Genomic DNA, 21,233 nt, shown 5'->3' with positions numbered 1-21,233 from the left:
TCAGCAAAACAGAGGCAGCCCATGACAAGGGCTTCTCTTGCAAAATACAGCAATGTAACCAACCTTTGAGCTGCTAATCATTTTTCCTTTTTGGCAGCCAGACGAATGTTACGAAAGAGTAATTCTCAGCATCCATTGTACCCTGAGGGTTAACAAACATGTGTAAGAAGGGCTCCAGTTAGAGAGCTGGCAGCCTCTGCCTCTCCTGTAGTGTGTGGAGAGCTCTACTGAGACTTGAGGGATGATGGGAGTTGTCTTTTCTTCTTCTTTTTTTTTTTTTTTTGAGAAATAAGGTCACAGAAATTGTCAGAGGAGCATGTGGAGCGATTATAGCAAAAGCACAGAATCCTGTTAGAGAAACTTCCCGATTTTAGAAGCCTGATTCTTGTTATTTTACAGTAAGACCGTAAAGCACAAACTGTCCCCAGGAGAGCTGGGGGGGGAAGTGCAGTGGTTTGCGCAGAGCGGTGGCAGAAGTTGAGGCAGGAGTGGGCAGAAGGGCAGAAACCAGGGTGTCCATGTGAGACGGCTGACACTAATCTCACGTGGTGCCCTGCAGGGACAGAGCCGGCAGCCTCCTTACAACGGGGAAATGCGGCGCCCATCGCCCTGCCCCGGGCTGACTGCCCAAAGCCGCTGCCATCCCACGGACACTTCTCTGTGACGCTAGTTGCTGATCTTGGGGCGGTTTCTAGTGGACAGCCTGGACCTCTCCTTTGGCAGCCTTTTCCCTTCACTTGGCAAAAAGGCTGAGGCTAGAGCGAGCCCAAAGAACAAATTATTGTCCAGTGTTGGCAGGGCAGGGGTACGGTGTGCAAGGGGTGGCACGGGGATGCCCGTCTGGGGCTAGCATCCAGGGCGTAGGGCTGCAAGTGCTGTCACTTCTTCAGCAGAAGATGCACCAGCATTTCAATACGGATGTCCACCAGGCCTCGCTGGCCCCGAAACCTCACCAAAGGGTCTGATTTCTATTACTTGCTCCCCCTGAGCTAGCAAAAACCGCAGGAATAGCATTGGTGGCAAAGCTACAGTGTCAGAGTGAGACTAAAGTATCACCAGGTAACTTAGTCAGGACCAGTTTAACTTGCAGCAAGTTACTAGCTTCTTAAATGGGACTTAAAAATTGTGATGTGGAAGCCGTGTTTTCACAAAGTAGCTGAAGCAGAACAAGCTCAGATAATCATCAGCCTCAGCGTGTCCGTACGGCTTTGCCTGGCACCACTGGGAATGAAACCTCCCCCTGGGCTGACCTCCCTTGCCCCAGCCCGCTCTGCTTTTCTCCAGGTTTACCGTGCGCTGGGGATATCACTGCTGACCCGTCAGCCACCCCGCACGGTCACTACACCATTTTCCTGATGATTTCATGTTTAACTCGTACTTTGCACTGAGCCGCCCGAGACGATTCCCTAGCTGTGGGAAGGGAAAAGCTCCTTACAGGCAGCTTGAAATGCAGCACTGGGGCAGGGAGGCTCACTGTAACATTTAGAAATTACATTTTATGGTACTTGGTTAGTTCAGGAGCTTACCAGGTAACACCAAGAAACCAGGAGAAGGCTTTAATGACACCACGATGAGACCCTAGCCTGCAGCCTGGGCAGTTTTCATACAGAGTAAGATGAATTCAGTGTACGTGTGAGTGGTGAGCCGCTGACGATAAGCTTCGTTAGAATAGAGCAACATTCCTTTAACTTTGCTGTCTTCCCTACAGGCTGTGGAGGAAGTGACTAACTCCTGAGCAGGCAGTCATGGACCTGGTGAGAGATTTCAGGTATGTGTTGGATGGTAAAAATGTGCTGGTGCCCTGTCTAGTCTTGGTGATATTAGTCAGCCATAAGTCATAGCACTACACCTAAGACAGACTTCCTCAGGGAAATCACAGACTGCTAATTTGGAGGGAGGAAGCAGTGGGGATTTTTTACGCTAAGATGATAAAACAAAGGTCTCCAGCTGAGATACCCATTTGGGGAGATGAATGATAATTTGCAAGAACAGGGGACAGCTGAAATTAATAATGATATTGTGCTGTAATTTGTACTACTCAAAAGCCAGAGTCAAATCGTTGTCGTTGTTAGGGATCTGTACCTGATTTCTCTGAATGAGAATTTATTCCATTAATCTGAGCAGCTTAAAAGGAAGATTGTAGTAACGCTGAGCATTTGGCTTCAGTTGATCCAACAGCCTCTACCGAGGGCAAAAAAAAGACCTGTGAGTTACAGGGTCTGTGATTTTGTAACTAGACTAGTTAATGTGATGTGCCTTGGCAGAACTTGTGGTTCTTTCTAACATGGAGGGGAGTTACCAGATGTATTTTCAGTTTGATTCTTTCTAACATGGAGGGGAGTTACCAGATGTATTTTCAGTTTGCCACCTGAAGCACAAAACTACGCTCCCCCTGTCCCAGTTTTACATGGGTAAGACATCAAGTACTGCGCCAAATTTTAAGAAGTGAGCTGAAATCACGCTCCCCACTCAAACCAACCAAACCTTCCCGGAGTCAGCTGTACTGTAAAAGACCAAAAAAAGTTGCAGCATAAAGTTAGTGTTGCCCAGAGGCCAAAATTGTCCCTCCTGACCCCAATGGCAATCAGGTTTCAGCTCGACTAAAATTCAGTTACCTTTCTGCTAGCCTGTGCCTCTGCGAAGGGCCTCAGCACATCTCCAGTGCAGAGTCACCCTGGGGGCTGGCCCCCGGTGAGCCCTCCCTGCCGCCTCTGGCGTCCTATCCGATCAGCTGGGAAGGCAAAACTGCAGAAAATGTTCTCAAAAGGTTAAAAAGAAAAATGCGATAGAAATGCTGGCCAAGTGAGGATCAGCCCTGGAAGCTTTCTAATTCTCTGTTTGAGCTTGGACATGTGGAAAAAATAATAGTCGTGAAAGGACTTGCAGGCTCTCTCAATCTAGATGAAGAATAAACAATACAAAGGGACACAGCAAAGAGGGGCAAAAAAAAAAGATAAATTATTATTATTCTCCCAGCAGTTGTAATGTGGAAATTAGGACAGGATAACAGGCAATTTAATGCCAGCATATGCATTGGAAAAGTGGAGGTGGCCACAAAGGGGATTAAATATGACTGGGAAAACACCTAGTATCAGTATGGGAGAATCGTCAAGATAAGCCAAAAAGAGAAAGGGAATGGGGATACACAACACTGACCTTTGCTACATTGTTCACTGAAATGTCAAGGGAAAACACAAACCCATACAGCCACACAAAAGTAAAGCAAATTGTTATCTGGCTGAGCAGGAAGACATGTCTGGACAAGAAAGAAAACAATCGATCTCTGTGGGGTAACCTAAGTCCAGCAAAAAGAGCAAAAGGGTTCAAGTATTCCGGATTAAACTGAAATATTTTCTGGTTTGCTGTTTTGTGGTGTTATTTTTTTTTTTTTTTAATTAAAGAAAAAAACACACAGGAAAAAAGTGGAAGTGCTATTCCTGCTTCAAAGCAAGAGGTGGTATAAAGCATGCAGCTCAGAAGAGGTGTGCGAGTACCCACAGCACGTGCACGTGTATTCGCCGTCACCCCAAGGAACATCTCTGGTTTTAGAGAGCAGATTAAAGAAGAGAAAGTGCAGAGCGCGCGGGTGTTCATCTGTGCCGGGGGAAGTCTACAGCCCAGCCGGGCTGGTGAGCCAGCCTCCGCTGCGTCCCAGACGGCTCGGCACGGCTCGGGTCAAGGCCAAAGGCGAACAGCGCTGGGCTGGCTAAAACCACGAAAGCAACTTGTCGCTACCCTCCCACGGCCGCGTTGCAGTCTGCTGCGCTGCCGCCCGCCTCCGCAGGGGATTCATCCCCGCGTGGGACGGGAGCACGGGCGGCGTCGGCGCGGGCTGCTCGCCGGGGCTCTGCTCCGAAACGCGAGCGGGTGAAGGAGGTGGCCGTGGCCGTGCGGGGGACGGCTCGCCACGCGCGGGGCGGCGGGAGCCGGCGTGGTGGCGGGAGCCGGCGTGGTGGCCTGCGGGTGGAGGAGGACGGCGGACGGCCCACGGCACGGGGGGTCCCTGAGCGGGAGCGCGGAGCGCGGCACGGCTGCGGGCTTAGGGCTGCGTTGCTGCTCCGCGCGCGCGCGGGGCGAGCACGAGCCTCCCGCGCGGGGCAGCCAGGGCGCGGGAGCTGCGTGCTCACACGGAGGAAGAGAAACCGTCTGGCGAGGGCTGTCCGCCGAGTTACGGCTGGGGTGCCCTCAAACGAACGGAGGGGAAAGCTTCGGAGGAAGCGCGATGGACCGCGGTGGAGGGCGTTGCCGCGCAAGGCCGCGACTCCTGGTGTGCCGCAGCAGACCGGGGGCGTTGCAAAATGCAAGCGATAGCTGCTCTTGCTGTAGGTCCCCAAGTTGTACGAAGACACCCCCCCCGCTTCGTCTCCGCAAGGAAGGGGCCCGTGTAAAGGTTTTGTCAAAGAGGCAGAATAGAAAATCGGTGCAAAGCAGCCAGACTTGCGTTCACCTTCTCTACCAGCCGTGATTGCTAGGGGCTGGGTCCCTGCCTGGTGAGGGAGCTCAGCTGTGGGCAGGTGGTCGTACGTTCCCATCCCTGGAGCTCGAGGCACTGGGAGAGTGCTGGTGGCTACGTGATAAGGGGTGCACAGCCTGAGCTGGTAGGTACAGTTATGCTAGAAATGCTTTAGTAGGAGCTGTGTGGCCTTGGGGAATTTTGAATCAAAGGTGAGGCAAGTGTTTGCAACACCATCTGTGTTTGCAGGGAGGGAGGAACTGCTGAGATGCCTCCTGTTTTGGGGGGGGGGGGTTAGGCTGGGAAGTTTCATGGTTAGAGCTATATCGTTGGACCTGTTGATGAGTTGAGGTCAGGTAACGAATTGCGCAAAGTGCCTTACTGGGACAGGGCTCATCTTGGAAAGCCCGTGCAGAGATCCAGCACCCCCAGATCTGCCTCAGGGTCCAGGGGCTGTGCCTCAGTGCCACGTCCTCCTCAGGTGAACCTAATGCAGAGGGCACTACCCTGGGATGATGTGTCACCGGCTTAGAAGAAACAGAGATGGTGACCTTGTAAGCAAACAACAGCAGTAGCAGCTCCAGAGCAACGGAGCAGGTCTGCCCTTCACGTAACGCTCGCGTAAATGCTCCTCTTCAGGCATAAGCACGTGACTGACCTCAAATGCGTGGGCGAACTGTATTTTTATTGCTATAAAATGATGCAGAGTTTACTGACAAAAGCAGATTGGGCAGCTGGTGGAGATTTTTAATCACAGAGAAGATTCAGTGGTCACTGAATGTTAATCCACAACTGTTTACAGAATCACATTGTTACGGCAGCATGGTGTTTTTCCTGTACAGGAGTTAAAAAACTGTATTTTAACACAGCATAATGGTGTATGGTTATTAACTGACTTAAAAAGAGCATCTATGAAAATTACAGTGTTTAGGACATAGGCAGTAATTTGATTTATGTACATATATGATACAAATCTATATATGTTATATATAAATTCATCTAGCTATGTGGGGTATGTCCTACAGGAAACAAAGGGGCCTGGTGATAGATTCGCATAAAATTTTATGATGTGGTTTTCTGGCTTTCAAGATATTGCTGATTTGCTGTTTAAAAAGAAAAAAAAAAACAAAAAAGCCCGGAACAGTACTTTAGAGACTTAGTTGTAAGCTTTCATATTCAAATATCAAATGACTGTATTAGCATTCTCCTTTTAGTGTTAACTAATCCAAAGGAAAAAGACAGGAAGGGCAGATAAGGCGTCGGGATGGGACTCAGGGGGGTGACACACCAGTTATATCTGCTTGCACTACCACAGTGGATGTGTAAATGCAGATAATAGCTGCTTTACTCCCACTCTTAGCGTGTAAAGTTTATGAGCTCATGAGCCATCTATTACTTTATAACCCAGAACTAGGGCTTCTGGGAAGCAAAGAATTAAAGGTGAAGTTGGCCTTTTCCAAACCTGTAAGAATTTGCTTGCAGAAATGAGGCCATGGGAGTACAGCACCCCAGATTTGGTCTGCAGAGGATTCCAGACTCGCCGACTCTGCTTGGGATTGTTTGCCCCGTGACCTCGTAAGATGCTCAGGTCTCAGCTAGATGAAATCAGCTTTCGCCCTTTAAAGCCATGTAAGCATGCAAACTGCTCAGAGAAGGTATGAGAGCTCAAGGACTTAAAAGATGCTTAATTGGTTTATGGAGCTAAACTCCTTAAAGAACTTAAGCTGCTGTGAAAAGGGAAGCTGGTTTAAATCCCCGGTTCTCCCTGCTGGAAGGCTAAGCCCAAGCGTGCTATGGGGTGCCAGTTCTGGGCTTGGCTGGGACTCGGCTACTGTAATGCAGCCGGGCAGCCCTCCGGAGGGGACAGATTTCCTGGGTGGCACAGAAGCTGCTATGGTCAGAACATCTTGTTCACCGGTTACTTTGGGCTAGCACAACAGTCTGAGAGGCTGCTGAAAGCAGCTGTAATTTGGGGAGGTCTGAGCACTCTTTCACTTGCCCTAGGAACCAGAAAGCGAGAGACCCATGAGCAATGGAAACCAATAGGTCTGTTAACATGTGGTGCCTTTGTTTCTACTTTGTTGGGTTTGGGTTTTGGGTTTTTTTTTTTTTTTTTACTGTCTGGTTTCTGCTTCACCTACTGCCTCTCATTATGTCTTTTGTGCTTAAAATGCCCACTGTTTTCTCCTCTGGAGAAAATATAAAGTCGCTTCCCTTTTTAATAAGGTAAGAGCTTTAGCTGTTCAAGGTGGGCACACTAAGCCGTTTTGTCCTCGGTCGTTAATTTTTGTGCTGCTTCCTTGCACTGAATCCAAGTCTTAGTTTCTGCTCTGCGCTTTATCAGAAAGATGCCGGAGCTGCTGTTCCAGCATCCATCTCGGCAAAGCCATACGGGAGGTAAAGTCCCTTCCCTAACCCTCCTTCTCTGCTTATGCAGCCACGACACCATCAGCCCTTTTGCCACAGTATTGCACCAAGCTGTTCCCACAGATCCGCTCTGTTTGCTACAGTTTGTAAGCGCCTCTGGGATTCAGTGCCCCGGGGAATGTCGAGGCTGCGCTGGGTGCAGCCAGCCCGGCGCGGGAAGGAGGGTCCTGCACCACAGCCCTTCCACCCCACCGCGTGCAAACTGGGCTTGCGCATAACCCGCCACGAGCTGCTGGTGTTAAGATGCTATTACATATTGGTTAAATGGGTTTAGGTTACTGAGCCACGTATGCGCTATAGCGCAGCCCCGTGCCACTTGCCACGCTGCCTCTTTGTGCCCTCTGTGGACTAAGCAGCGATTATTTGGTATTTGTTTCCAGGTTGTCAATAAAAGCAGTGGATACACCCGGTCTCGGACCTGCGCAAACATATTCCTTGGCCACAAAACTTCCATGACTAAATATTGGTGAATGACTGGCAGATGTACAGACACTTCCCATTCTTCCCAAGCCACTAAACAACTTGTCAAATTTAATTTTTAAAATGTTTACAGTCTCAGCTGACAGCTGCACTGTGCAGGAGCAACATCAAGGCGAGTGCACCTACCCACTGCTTTCCCAGATACTCTGTAAAGTGCGGTGAGAATACTGACAGACCCTCATGAGAGCCGTGTTGCCTGTTACCAGACTGAGCATGGTGTTACAGACATAATTGAAACTTGGCTGGAAGTTCTATGCTGGTTATTAATATACAAAGATAGACAATGTTTAGATATGACTGGCAAGGATCTACAGGAAAAGGCATAGACTTATTCATGAGTTAGTGTTGGAAGAGGACTCTGTTGCTCAGGGCTCAAATGAGCTTCCCCTTGCCTTTCCCATCCAGCAGTCACACACACACACAAAAAAAAAAAATAAAAAAAAAATTAGGCAACATCCCAAAGACAGGATATGTTTCCCTTGAGGAAAAGAGGAGGATTTAAAAGGCTCAGGCATACACTGGGGCACCCAAGTGCGTTTGAAATGGTCAAAGTTGACAAACTACCGAGATGAAAAGCAACTTGGAACTAAATAGAAATTGGAGTGAGAATAGAGGAGACTTCCCTGAAGATGTTTAATAGGTCACAGAGGGCAGGTTTTGTTCCAGAGGGCTGGATGGGGGCTCATAAATTACAGTTCCTCTTTTGCCTCTTTTTTTCCTCCGCTAAGAAAAGGAGAAGCAGGGGGCTTGGGAACTGCGGATATGTAACTGGGACTTGAGCAACGATGTAGGCTTTTTTTGTAGCTAAAGATGAGCTCAAAATTGTGTAATTTTGTGAGGCACAGGTTAGGCTTGCAACATGACTGAAAAAATCTGTTTAATTTACTGCAAATGTACCGAGACTGGCATGTGACATTGAAAAGGTTAAAAAGATAGGATAAAGTTCATTTTTAAAATTTTTTTAAGTATGTTGAAAGGTGTCCCCACTTTTAAAGTTGTTGGATTTTTTTTCTTTCCTTTGGGGAAGAAGGGGACAAAAAAACCCCAACCAACACCCTGCCCCCAAGACTTTTATCTGGCAATTCCTCCAAACCAAGGGTGATTCAGATACCAGTTCCTTCTTAGCTAACTACCAAACTTCAGTGGTTTGGATAAAAGGGAACTGTGGTCTGAGTCATCCAAGGTTAGCATTTGGTTGGCAAAACCAAAACCATGCCTGCAAGATTTTCTAAATGTCAAAAAAGCTCTGCCTGTCTGCCAGAAAAGTTACCACAACTTGTCTTGCTTTCACAAAAAATGCATGTGCCACATGATATTTTGACTGATAAACTTAATGTGGTAGCGATTAAACTATGCTACGTCAGTTTTCTTTGTATTTGGGTTTTTTTTACTGAGAAATCTGCCTGTGAAGAGGCAGCAGCTATTTTTTCCCATAATTGCGTCTGTTTCAGAGAGCAGACAGATGTTGGGCTGAAATTCATTATGGTATTCATAAACCCCATTGGGATCTGATGACCCAGTAACATATAGCTACTGTTCCTTGCAAAGCATTTAAAATGGTTGCCACTTTGAATGAAGAAATAACTTTGCAGAAGATGGGAGGGAAGGGAGAAACTTAGAGCTAGGCAGATGGCCGCACAACAGTAATATACAATAGTAATATAAAATGTATGAGTTCAATTTATTTCAATAAATCAGCTTGCTCTTAATTTTGCAAAATTGCCAGCCAGCCTTCGTGCGCTGGTGTTACCGCTGCATGCAAATACTGTGTTGGTATTCAGACACTAGGCATACAGTCAAAGTGAAATACCTGGTGACGTAGGAAAGAAAAGAAAATGAGAGCAGGAAAAACTCTCATGGGGAGGCAATGTAATAGAAATAGCTTTCGCACAGGGAAACCGTTATCTGTATGATTCGTGTATTACTGCACAGGCTCACGATTGAGTATTCAACTGGCGCTAGAACCGAGAGCCCAAGAGCCAGAAGTGCAAAATATCATCATTCCAGAAAATACAACTCTTCTCCCTGAAAGTGTTTGTGTGGCTGTTGTCAGGGATAGCAGGGACGTGTGCTGGGCTGACGGGAAATGGGAAACTTCCAGCAGCAGCATTCTTGCTTGAGAAACTCCAAAGTGGTGTGCTGAAACAATGCTGTGAAGTCACGGGTCATGCAGTGAAAGAGGGTTATCAGTCCTGCAAGGAGAGGGTTCCTCGTGCTCTCTGTGGGCAACGTATTGGCACACGCTTTCCTCAGGCAGGCTCGTTTGTGTGCAACTGAAAAGAAAATAAATCTCTGCAAGAGTCCCAGTGAGCGGCATTCGGACTAATGCAGGTTTTGTGGGAGACCTGTATCTGAAGTTTTACCCTGGGAAATGAGGTGGACATCCTGACTGTGATTACAGTTGCGAGAGGTACTTTTTCCAGCTTGCCTGTCCGCTCGGGAATCCCTTGGGAAGGAAGCTGTTTGGTCTCATTTTGGATATCCTGTGAAACTAACTAGCACGGCTGCCAGGAACTGAAAAGAGTTATTTAATTTTTAAAGAGCTGAAAACTACTGTATGTGCTACTGAGTATTGTACGGGAAATGACTGCTTTGGTTTGTCTGGATTTCTGGTATTCCTAGTTTACTCAAGGTAGTAACCCTGTCTCTCAATCCTAATGCAGCAGCCTCGGCAGAGTGCAAATCTGAAGACAGATTCAGGTTTAAATATGATTTTTCTGGCCCAGCCTTAATGTGTTTGGAATGAAGTAGAATTTTCTTTAGTTCAAATAGGAGAAAGCATGAGAAATATTCAGAGCCTGATCCAACACTCCATTGAAAACAAAGACATCTTACTGTGATTTCCAAGCACTGCAGGGATGGGTCACAGAAATACTGAAGTTATGAAGCAGATTGGGTTGGGGGAAGGGTTGGTGGTTCATCTCTTTTAGCATCTTTTAACTAAATTGGAATGTACGTAACTGGGTGTCCACAGCCTGAAACTTAACTCTTTCCCTTGCAATCCAAAGAATTTTTGCAGCTGCTGCGCTAAGTTGTACTGGTATTTTCCAAGGTGCGAACTCATGAAAGTATTCTCTACTTTTCTGTGTTCATCACATAGTACTCATGGCATTGCGTGACTGCCACCAAGCTAGCATGAAGACATACTCGGGCTGTATACAATCCTAGACAGTTTTTTTAATGTGTAATCTTGTTCCTGACAGTCTAGCAAAGCCACCCACTATACTAAACCATGCTATAATTGGAAACGGAAGGGAACGACTTTAAAGTTAGTGGCTGGCCTAATAAATCAAGATTTTTTTTGTACTCCAGGACTTCATAAAAACCATTAGTAACAATAAATCACTGCCAGAATGACGCTGTAAATGGTAATGAATTCAAGCAGCAGCCGAGAGATGAATGCCAACTCATGGACGAATGTTGGGCTTAATACCATGCTGGCCCTTGCCACCCATTGACTCTCTTGTAATCAGCATTTAACAGCTGGTAATCTTCTGGTTCTGGTGCAACCAAATGAGGACAAAATGTTTTCTGAAAGCATTAGGCAAAAAGATTGGCCTTCCTTTTCGAGCAATCCAGAGAGAGCTTCTGGAAGGGGAGGGTGAAGTCTGTAGGTACAAGCAGATTTCATGGGCTTCTGTGTCTCTTTGCTGCCTCTCAGCTAAGGGTTGTGCCCTAAAGAAACACTAAGAGATGTCTAAAATCCCTAGTTCATGTAAAAAAACAAAAGTCATGGGGAGTTTTGTAAAGGATTCTTATTCTTGGAGAAAGGTGCTGATGTCTGAGCATGAGAGTCTGCATCAATCCGATCAGACACCTCTGGCACTGGCAGAGTGCAGTTTCCTTACAGAAGGTAAGAAAACTTCCAGCAAACTAAATCTCTCGGGGAATGTTTTGGTGCCAAGGAAAGCTGGTGTTTACAGGGATCCTAGCCGACTCTGGAGCAAGTGCGTGCTGGGGAGCCGTTGCCGAGAGGAGTCCTGGGGAAGGCCGGCAAGCCGGGGTTGGGCTCTGGCTCTCTGCCGTGAAGCCGGGAGCAGGGGAACCTTGAACCTCGAAGGGGGATTTGCCTCCTACCTCTATAGCAGCCAGCCTCATGTGAGCTTTGGCGTTTCTGAACTCCCTGTTGTAGAGCTAGAATGCTAGGAGTTGGATCCTGAAAACACTGGGAAGTATATGCGGAGGGTTGGCTCTGGAGTCACAGACGTGGCACGAGCTGCTGAGCCTGGCTGTTCCCGCAGCCATGGAGATGGCAGGGATGTCCATTCCCTGAGCAGCATCAGGGGGATTATTTCAAGAAGATCCTGGGTGTCTGAGTTTTTTTCTGAATGGTAATTCCTCTGAATTTACAGTTCAGAGGACTAAGAAATGCTGAAGAGAGTCAGTTTTTCCAATTCAGACTGAAACCACATTTTAAGAAGCTGTTTATTTCCTGCAGCCCGGAAATCCTGTTCTTTTCTGAGTTATCTTCTTGGTTTTTTTCTCTGCCAACTTCACACCTGTAGCTGAGACCCCAGCATAGACAAAGCTAAAGGAAACAAGCCAGCATGTCAATTGGAGCCTCAACTTTAAACACTCTCTTCCTTTGCTCAGTGTCACATCTGGCAGGGGCAATCACTATTAGTAATATTATTATGGACTTCCAAATCTGAGTTGGGGGGGGGGGGCATGCAGAGAGGAGAGCTCAGGATTAGCCCCGTACTTCTGGGGTACAACAGCATTTCCTTTGCTGAAACAAAGGAAGTTCTTCCCCCTCTGTGCTTGCACTTCCCTTTTAACACAAAACATCCCTTGCATGCACGTAGGCATTTGAAAGGTTTTTATGTTCAGGTCTGTGGTTGCTGAGTTTGGCTGCAGGGGTTTGACTACAGCTGTTGGAGAGGAAAGCTGTACTGATAGCACTTAATTGTCTCTTGTGTTTGTTGTGTTTTGGTTGGTTTTTTTCTTTTTTTTTCTTTTTTTTAAATTCAATTTATTCTTCAGGGATCCTATTCGCTTTTTATTATTGATAAGATGAATGTGGGTTTCTAGTTTATTAACAGTCAGGTTGTGCTATGGCACTGATTTTTCTGATTCCTGGGAGTTACTCTGCCGCGTGGCTTCACGCAGAAGAGCGAGGTGTGACAGCCTGCATGCAAGTCAGCAATAGCACAGGCTGTGCAGCGCTTTGGGGAGGGCTGGAGCAGAAGCAGGGCACGAGGCCGTGGGGGACGCTTGGAGCACGGTTTCTGGTTTTGCAGAACCCATCATCAGGCTGGTCGTGAAGAACTCGGGGCTTGTAAATCTGGTTCTACTCTGAAAAGTAGCCTTGGCCCGGTGGCATTTTCACCCTCAGCAGATCCGCTGTGAATATCAGTGACAGAACCAGCTGTCGCTTCGGTTAGACGTGCAAGGCCTTTATGGGGAAAAGATGCGCTGCCTACTTCGGCAGCAAGGGAAGAATCGCTTATGAAGTTCCGCCTGCAGTGGCGCGAGTGGGACGGGAGCGTCCACAGAAACTCTACCAGCAGCAGGGTTCAGTGGAGGGAAGGCAACGAAAGGCGGTGATAAAAGCACGTAGCAGAGAGATACTGACATGCCTGCAGAAAAACTACGAGCGAAATTATACTTCTAAAACCAGACGTTTGTGTCATTTTTGGGTAGAGCTTTCTGTCAAGTGGAAATTAATCCTCTGGTTGGAGCACTCGCCAGAGGCGAGCAAGGCAGGTAGGATTAATTTTGGCAAGGAATCTAAGAGATGGAGCAAGAGAGAAGGCGTCTGGTAAACAACAGCCGGGAGTTTCACACCAGTTCTCACCGGGGAAGCAGGAAGGAAGTGGAAAGTGGCAGGAGACAAAGGACAGCCCGAAGGTTAGAGAAGAGATAAAGAGGGATTGTGAGGAATAACACAAGCAAAAAGGCTGATGATGGATTTATGTAAGGCAGGAAGGCTATAATGGGGAGCAAAACTGGCTTAACTTTGTCGAAGGTGACGCGAGGGCCAGAATTTTCCAAACGCTGCCCAGCGGAGAGTGGAGGGGCTGGACGGGGCACGGAGCGGGGCTTGGGCTGGGCTGTCACTGCGTGGGGATTTCTGACCCTGTTGTGCAGAGCTGCATTGTGCACGTTTAGTTCTTCGACAAACTTACGCTCTAATGCGGCAATCGGCCTCAAATCAGTTAGCGGTGCGGCAGTATGCTGGCCTACAGACAGTCGGCGAGCAAAAAGCCAGGGTCACTTCAGCAGATAACGTAGCCAGCGTGGGCTGTTTTAAAAGAATACTTTGAAGTTGAATGATGCATCAGAGTTTCTTTCAAGGAAATTGCCAAATGCTTTTATTACAACACTGCCGCTGGCATTGCGTCTGCCATCAAAGATGCTCTGACCGCTTTGTCTTGATTTCACGTCTACAATTGTGAAAATACTGACTGGGAATTCGGGCCCCTTTGCTCGCTCTCTGTGAGGGGACGATGTCCCTGAGCGTCGTTCAGGAATGTTTAGGGCCTTTATCTCAGAAATGTGCATTTCCACTGATTTTTTTTTTTTTTTTGGTCTGTAAACACGATTCCCCAAAATATCCACAAGTCGTTCCTCTCTCCACTACAATACAGTTGTACACTATGTTCTTTCTGCGGTCATAATTACAGGGTGAAAGAGACTGTAACGAGCAGCAGAGTTTATAGTAACGTGCCCGAAGCTCGCTGCAGCGCTGTGGGACGGGCTCCCGGGCCGGGCAGCAGCAGCAGCAGCAGGAGGAGGAGGAGGAGGACGAGGAGGAGGAGGAGGAGGAGGAGGAGGAGGGTTTGCAGGGACCGGCCGCCGGGGCCCCGGAGCCTGAGGCAGCCCTGCCCGCCGCGATGGCTGCGAGCTCGGTGGTGCGAGCAGCCTCGCCGTCACCTCCGTGGGCTCGGGTTTGCAGCGCTCGTCGCCTTAGGGAAGGGCTCTAGAATTTGTGTGTGTTTCAGCGGTTTGGTTGTGTTTTGTTTTTTTTTTTAAATTGTTTTTTAACGTAGGTTGTTGGGGTTTGTTCTTAACGGCTGGTGTCATTTCCTCCAGCCCCGTAGCACGGACGGCGCTCGGCGGGCCGGGGGTCCGTCCTCCGTGTGTGTCCGTGTCCGTGTCCGTGTCCGTGTCCCCCCCTCCCCGCCCCGCCGGCGGCAGGTGGCCCCGACCCCCGCCGGCACGTCACGTCACTTCCTCGCAAACTTTTTCCCGAGGAACCGTCTCGGTGAAAGTTGCCGCCGGCGGCGGCCGCCCAGCCCGGCCCCCCCCCCCCCCCCGCCCCGAGGTGGGCTTTGCCTCCGCGCCCGCTGAACGGGGAGGGTTTTTCCGGCCGACCGACCGGCCGGGCGGGCATGCCCGCCCGCCTTCCTGCGCTCGCCGGGACACGGCCGGGCCGCCGTGGGCCGCCCGCGGGACCGTTAACCGGGGGCGGCGGGGGCGCGGCTGACGGCACGCCGCCCTCCTGCCCGCGCCTCGGCGGAGCGCCATGGCCCGGGACTGCGCCGCCCGCAGCCTGGACGGCATCGACCTGGCGGCACTGCGGGTAAGGAGGGACGGGGGGGGGGGGGGAGCGGGGCTGAGGCGGGACCCCTTCGTCCCCGCCGTCGCGGGTGGCCTCCGGGCGGGGGGGGGGGGGGGGGTTGCCCGAGCCCGCCGCAGCCTCGCCGCAGGGGCGTGCGAAGGCTTCGCCCCGGTTTGGTTTGGTTTGGTTTGGGTGTCGGTTTTTGGGGTGGGGGTTTTTTTTTTTTTTTCCCCTTCGCGGAGGGGATTTCGCTGGGGGAGAGGCGCTGGCGCCGCAGGCTGCCTTTGGCGGCGTGGGGCGGCCGTGGGACAGCCGCGGAGAGCGGGCCGGGGGGGGGGGGGCGAGGGCTCGGCCGGACGACCGACCGACCGACCGACCGACCGACCGACCGAAAAACCCCCGGGAGCCGCGGAGCCGCGCTGCGCCCCGCCGGGTCGGGGCTGGCCCTGCCCCGTTGCCCGCAGGCTCGGGGGGTCGCGATCCCTTCGCCGGCGAGACCGGCCCACGGGAGCGCTGCTCTGCCCTGCTGGGAGCGTGCGGCACCGGAGGAGAGGTTTGTTCCCCTCCCGGGACAATAAATAATTCCTCCTGGCGTTCCGAAGGGTGATGGGAACGCTGTGAAGCTGGGGAGAGAAAACAAATGAGAGGCGAGGATTTTCTGGGGAAGAAAATACGCGCGTGGGGTTTGGGCTTTTGTGGTTTTTTGTTGAGGTGTAGGTGCCTTTTTTTTTTTTTTTTTTCCCCCAAAGCTAAAAAAGGCAGCATTCGCCTAGTTTGCTATGAATTTTTATCATTACGCTCTTGTGTTTTTAGGTTGTTCTAAAACATAATCCAAACTTTGGCCTCATCAAAAGCCACACTGTTAAGACTTTTGCATCCACAAACAGTTAACAGGGTTGTGTATGATGCCCCTTAGCTCCGCTTTGCTTTTTTTACATAGACGCTGACCACCTATCAACCCAGTCCAACCAAGGCAGTCTTTTTCTGGAGCACTCTCCACAGAAGAAGAGGGAAGAGTTCAATTGTGGCAAAAAGCAGTCAGCCCCAGACAGCGAAACCAAAGCAAGCTACTTTCTAAAAATACCAGGGAAAAAAAAAAAAGGGGGCTGGGAGAAGCCTTTGCAATAATTGCGTGGCGACGAGGGTGTTCCAGACCAGAGGCAGAAAGAAGAAAGGCAGCAGAGACAGTAAAGTTTGTGAAGGTGGCACGAGGCTCCTGGCCAGGGAAGCAGAAGTTTAACCTGGCTTTGCTCAGGGGAGTAAGACAAAATAATGGAAGTTCTTCTTTAGAGTTTTAGCGGATAAATCTTGTCTCCTTAAATAGATGGTAAGAAACCAGTGTAAGTTTGAAAAAGAGTAGTGCTGCAAACCAGACGGCAGGCTTTGCGTCAAAAAAACCTGCCCAGTGCAGAAACCTCCCAGGGACTGTAAGCACTGCAAGTTTCAGCCTTGACGGGGGAGAGGACAAACGTGTCCTTTCAGAGGAAACCTTTTCAGCACGTCAGCAGCCTTAGTTTGGGGTTTGTGCTTAGCGGGAAATGGGAGGCGGGTGAGGCTGGGCTGTAGGAATTGTGTAGATAGATGCTTTACCTTTGCCTCCTCTTGGGTGTCCCCAGCGCCAGCGGGAGCTGCCTGGTGCTGTGCTCCTGCCAACCTCGCTGCGGTCGGGAAGTCCAGCGTCGAGGCACAACTGTGATCGGGGCCGTGTTCAAACTGCACGAGCTGGCCTTGCTCCCCTCTGAATGGGTCCTCACCAGGGCTTTCTTCCCCTTTTCCTGGAAAAAGGTGGTTCGGGCTGTAGTTTCCGAACGTTGCCGGAGCGTCTTGTTGGGGTGCTTCTGCCCTGGGTTCATCAGGGGGGTCAGATGGTTAAACAGCCTCTGATCTCTGCGTTACGTGCCGAGGTGCAGAGGCCCTCTAGAAGAACTGGAGCTTCAGACACCTGTATCTTGTTTGGCTTGCAGAGATTGTGAAAAGCGCGTTTCGGTCGGGCTCTTGCTGCGTGCGTCGTTTTTCATTCTGCCTGGCAGAGGAGATGGATGTGGCCTGGGTGCCTCTGGGTCAGCAGTCTTGCTCTTGCCTTTTGAGTACTCTGCGGATGACTTGCAGGAAAGCAAGAAGGCCACCATATGGAACAGTGCATTACAGTAATTAACCTTAAAGTGATGAATGTTCAGGCCAAGATTTTGGCATCTGTCAAAGTGAACCTAGCAATTTGGCAGGTGTTGGCTGGTGAAGGGTTTAGATGGACCACGGGGCTCAAATGGTAGCTGAGAGGAAGCACTACATCAAAGATGATACCTAACTCCAAGATAATTAAGAAGTTGGCCCATTGTGAGGAACGCCAGCAAACGATGCAGTGCTGATATCCAAGCAAACAAGGGCAATCCAAGGACCAAAGTCAGAGCCCAGATTAATATCCTTTATGACTCTTAACAAGGCTCGGTTCACTATGGCGTCCTGATTAAAAGAAGAGAGATGGCCAAGTATTTTGGCTGCACTCAGAGCTGCGGAGGCTTGAGACGTTAATGCTCAATTGGCTAGCAAGGACAGGGTAGGATTTTTCGCTATATTAAAGTTAACGCTAACATTTATTTAGATAATTGTTTGGGTTTTTCCTAGAGTGTCTGAAACCTTTAGAAGCAAGCTATTAGGATGCTAAATCAGAATGAAATTGATTGGAGGGAGAGAGGGAAGCTGATTTTGAGGCACATTAAATTATTATGTTTGCATAATAAATAGGTTTGGAGAAGAAGACTGAGGGCAGAGCATGCATTTAAGAGAGAGGGACAGCTGCAAACTCCGAGTTGAAAAGGCAGCTTAGGTTCCTCTAGGTTTCTGCGCAGCATGAACGCCACGTAATTCAGCAGTGCTACTTTCTGCAGAAGAGGTGTGGAAGTGGGGTGCTGCTCACGCTTCCCACAGACGAGTACAGTAGATATCGTGCACGGAGGCCGTTGTCTGGAAGAGTTCCTCAGAGAGCTGCCGTGCGTTTTACTCACCGACCGCGTGCAACCCACAGCACAGCTCTGTGGGAAGGTCGCACGTGAAGCAGAGGTTTGTACCACCCACCCGTTGCTTTAGCAGCAGCAATGGATTATTGCTGGCTTTAGCTCGGCTGAAGCAAAATGTATGGCTCGTTTATAGCCGAGGCTAGTGGAAATGAAAAATGAAGAAATTAGAAGGAGGCAAAGCGCTTTACAAAGATCCGAATGTTGCAAGCGTTCTTATGCCTGAGCTTCGCTCCAGACACGAGTGCTCCCGTTGATTTCCTTTTGTGTGAGGGCTTTTGGAATTGGGGTTTAAGTCTAGAAGGCCATGCCTCACTACCTTGTCTTGAAAACAAGAGGCAGAAAAGAAATTACACCGACTAGACTGGCCTGTGCATATGTCAGAAGTTAGTGATCTGATCTGCTTTATGCATTGTTAATTAGTTTGTTTAAAAAAAAAAAAAAGTCTTGTGAGGTTGACAATCCAGGAAGTGTAAGATTAAAACTCATTTAACTTAAAGGCAAAACCAAATGAACTCATTAGTACTTTCAGTTGTGGAAGTCTGTGCCGTGTTGCTCTGACAGTGAAAGCTATTGCCATTTATCATGACAGTTGTGCCAGTAAAGGCAGAATCCGCTCAGAAAAAAGCCTGTATGTTCCCACTGGGATTTTGCCGAGTAAACATTTCCATATCAGATATGAAGAAAGCATTATTTATATTAAAAGAATTAACATATAAGTGGAGTGGAAAGTAGCTTGATACCTTAAAAAAAAGGATGTTCTGCAACCAGGGTCATAGAAATTGTACTTCTGAGATGATGTTTTTCTGTATCATATCCCTCAGCAGTACCAATAGTCATCAACTGACATGACAGATTGCCGAAACAGATGTGGTAAAACTGACACATGGAGTTAATAATATTTTATATAAATCTCTCAATGATATCATCCCAAGAAATGAGCGGACTGATAAATGGCTCAGCCAGAAACCAAGAAACTGGTCTCTCGAGTTCTTAATGTTTTTATGTGAATGTCTCAAGTGAGTTTTAACTGAAGCAACAGATTTCTTAATGCGCTCAGTCATGCAGGAGCGAACATTCACTTGCCCATGCCTTGCAACAAGATGGTCTTCCTATACCTGAAAGGCTGCGACGTCTCATTATTGGAGAAGGACATCTGCTGCAGTGGTTGGTTTTAGAGTGACTGGTGCTAAACCAGTAGGACAAAAGTTGGTTCATGTGGTACGGTGCGCTGAGCACCTGACACGTGAATCTTTCATGTAAATGAACAGCAGTCTAGTTTGGGTTCAAAGCCAAGACTTCAATACATCAGTCAAATTCACCTTGTTGTATTTGCAAAGCGGGACAATTGAGCGTTCTCGGCCTACCTGTAGTGTTAAGATTGCCTGGGATGGTATATTTCCCTTTGTACAGTATTTTTTCAATTCTATTATTTAGGTTCTTTTCTCTGTTACATTGCTAGTGCTAAGTGTTTCATAGCAGAAGACAGCAGCTCAGCCTCCAGGCTAGTTCAGTGTTTTAAGGCTTAGGAAGCCTGGAGTTTTCTCCTTATTCTACTGCTAAGCTGAATCAGTTGGATTCTTGTATTCTTCGCCCATCTCCATTTATTTGTTGTATCTGCCGTATTGCCACACTACAGATCTTCACCGCGTTGTTTTGTGTATAGATTTTTGAGCAACTTGAGCGCAAACTTTAATATTAATGCATTTCTTATACTGTTATGTGGCTATTTCCCCTTTAGTGTGTAATACAGAACATTAGGAGATGTGCCACAGACGTTTTCATTTTGATTGTGTACAGTTACGCTCCATTATGAAGTGGCTACTTCGCTGCAAATAATGTTATTTCTTCTGCTTTTTGCAGGACCCTGCGGGAATATTTGAACTGGTGCAGGTTGTTGGAAATGGGACATATGGACAAGTCTATAAGGTTTGGATCCCTCTTTAATTTATGATGCTGTTCTCGATAAAGTTGTTTTTCCTAAAGCAGAAATGAGCACCATTTAAGAAGATGGACAATATTGTTCCTGCAATAGCCTGTTTTATCTTGCTGTCTTTTCTGTGTAATGCAAAATGGTGTCATCTGTGAAATTCTGTACCTCTTCCTTTCTGTCCCGTTTTCATGTCTTTTTGCTGCCACAGGTCAGATAAGTGTGTTGGCTTTTGTACTGACTTCCCTCTGTCCTGTGTTTTCTGTCCTGTGGTTATTTTCTCTTTTTCAAAATTATTTAATAAGTGGCTGGCACAAATTAACATCACTGAGGGCTAAATTTGGCCTGGATTAAGTGGAGAGCTCAGCCGAGACTAACACAGCAGTACTCTTCAAGACAGAGGTGTCAATTAACTGTGCTCTGCAGGCAGGCTATGAAGTTTTTGATTTCAGTTATTACCTTTGTCACTGCGATATCAAAGCAGAACTACCAGTCAAGAAACTACAGCAATTAAACGTCATCTGCCGTAACATGCTACGTACACTACGCAATGCACGCTTTTAGTTATAAGAACTAGCCTAGAAAAGTGTTCTTTCAGTGTGAAGCCTTTCCTAAGAACGAATTAAGAAGAGAAAATCGACGTGATAAAATAGGGAACCGAGTCTGTGGTGTTCCCATCTGGAGAAAGAAGACAGAGGAAGGAAAAGGCCGTGCTGCTGAACCCTTGGAGGTACATCAGAAGAGTAACGGCCCTGGAGGAAGCCGTCTCGTCTTGCTTCTCCCTCAGATCCCACTGCCGACAAGCTGCTGCCTGACGAGCCTTTGTGTCGGCGTGGGCTCTTTCTGCGTTGATCCCCTGTTGCAGGAAGAATGCAGAAGGGGGCCCCGATGTAGATATCCAGGACCGTCCGTCTTTCTCCGATTCCAGTGCATTGAATGCATGTTACGTTGCGGTAGCTATAGGTATATAACTAGAGCTATAGATGCTCTTTCAACGATGCTCGAAAATCCTCTACAGAAGCAGTTCTGGGGAGTTTCTGCTTTCCCATATATTACTTTTTTTTAATCTATTTATATGTCAGAAGCAGGATCTTTCTCGTGTAACTCTTTGTTGCTGTGATTAAGTCTGTGTTGCTTCCGAGATTGTCATTCAGATACTGAGGTCAGGACTACTAAATTAAATACAGAGGCTCAAGGGTTCACAAGGACAGATTAGAAGACAGGAGACATTCAGGGGTGCTGTTGTCAGTGTAATCCCAGAGTTTTCTACCTGTAAAAAGACCCTAAAGCTCCCAGGTGGCCTCTGAAATAGTTGCCTTTCTTTTCATGCCTAGATTTATTTTATATTGGAAGAGAAAAAATTTCAATCTAGTCATCTTTTAAGGATGTTGAGAGTGAATCAGCTGCTTAATCATGGCAGAAACAGGA

The 21,233-nt window shown here is 48.2% G+C and overlaps 1 protein-coding gene across 6 annotated transcripts in view; it reads left to right on the top strand.

The window, feature by feature from the left end:
- Positions 1 to 6,478: 6,478 nt before the first annotated feature.
- Positions 6,479 to 21,233, top strand: part of NRK (Nik related kinase) — a 118,012-nt gene continuing 103,257 nt past the window's right edge. For 2 of the 6 annotated variants that reach the window (XM_029996435.2, XM_029996432.2), the window contains exons 1-2: positions 14,636 to 14,885; positions 19,739 to 19,804. In XM_029996435.2, the coding sequence (XP_029852295.1) occupies positions 14,829 to 14,885; positions 19,739 to 19,804 (123 nt within the window). In that variant the 5' untranslated portion in view covers positions 14,636 to 14,828. Of the gene's footprint in view, positions 6,500 to 14,632; positions 14,886 to 15,955; positions 16,192 to 19,738; positions 19,805 to 21,233 lie in introns of those variants that run through there. The other 4 variants (XM_029996437.2, XR_005931051.1, XM_029996433.2 and 1 more) reach the window with 4 other exon arrangements.

Source organism: Aquila chrysaetos, chromosome 21 (assembly GCF_900496995.4).
Source record: "Aquila chrysaetos chrysaetos chromosome 21, bAquChr1.4, whole genome shotgun sequence".
Lineage (NCBI taxonomy): Eukaryota > Metazoa > Chordata > Aves > Accipitriformes > Accipitridae > Aquila > Aquila chrysaetos.
The sequence above is the reverse complement of the archived record's forward strand: the minus strand, read 5'-3'. Positions and strand labels throughout refer to the sequence as shown.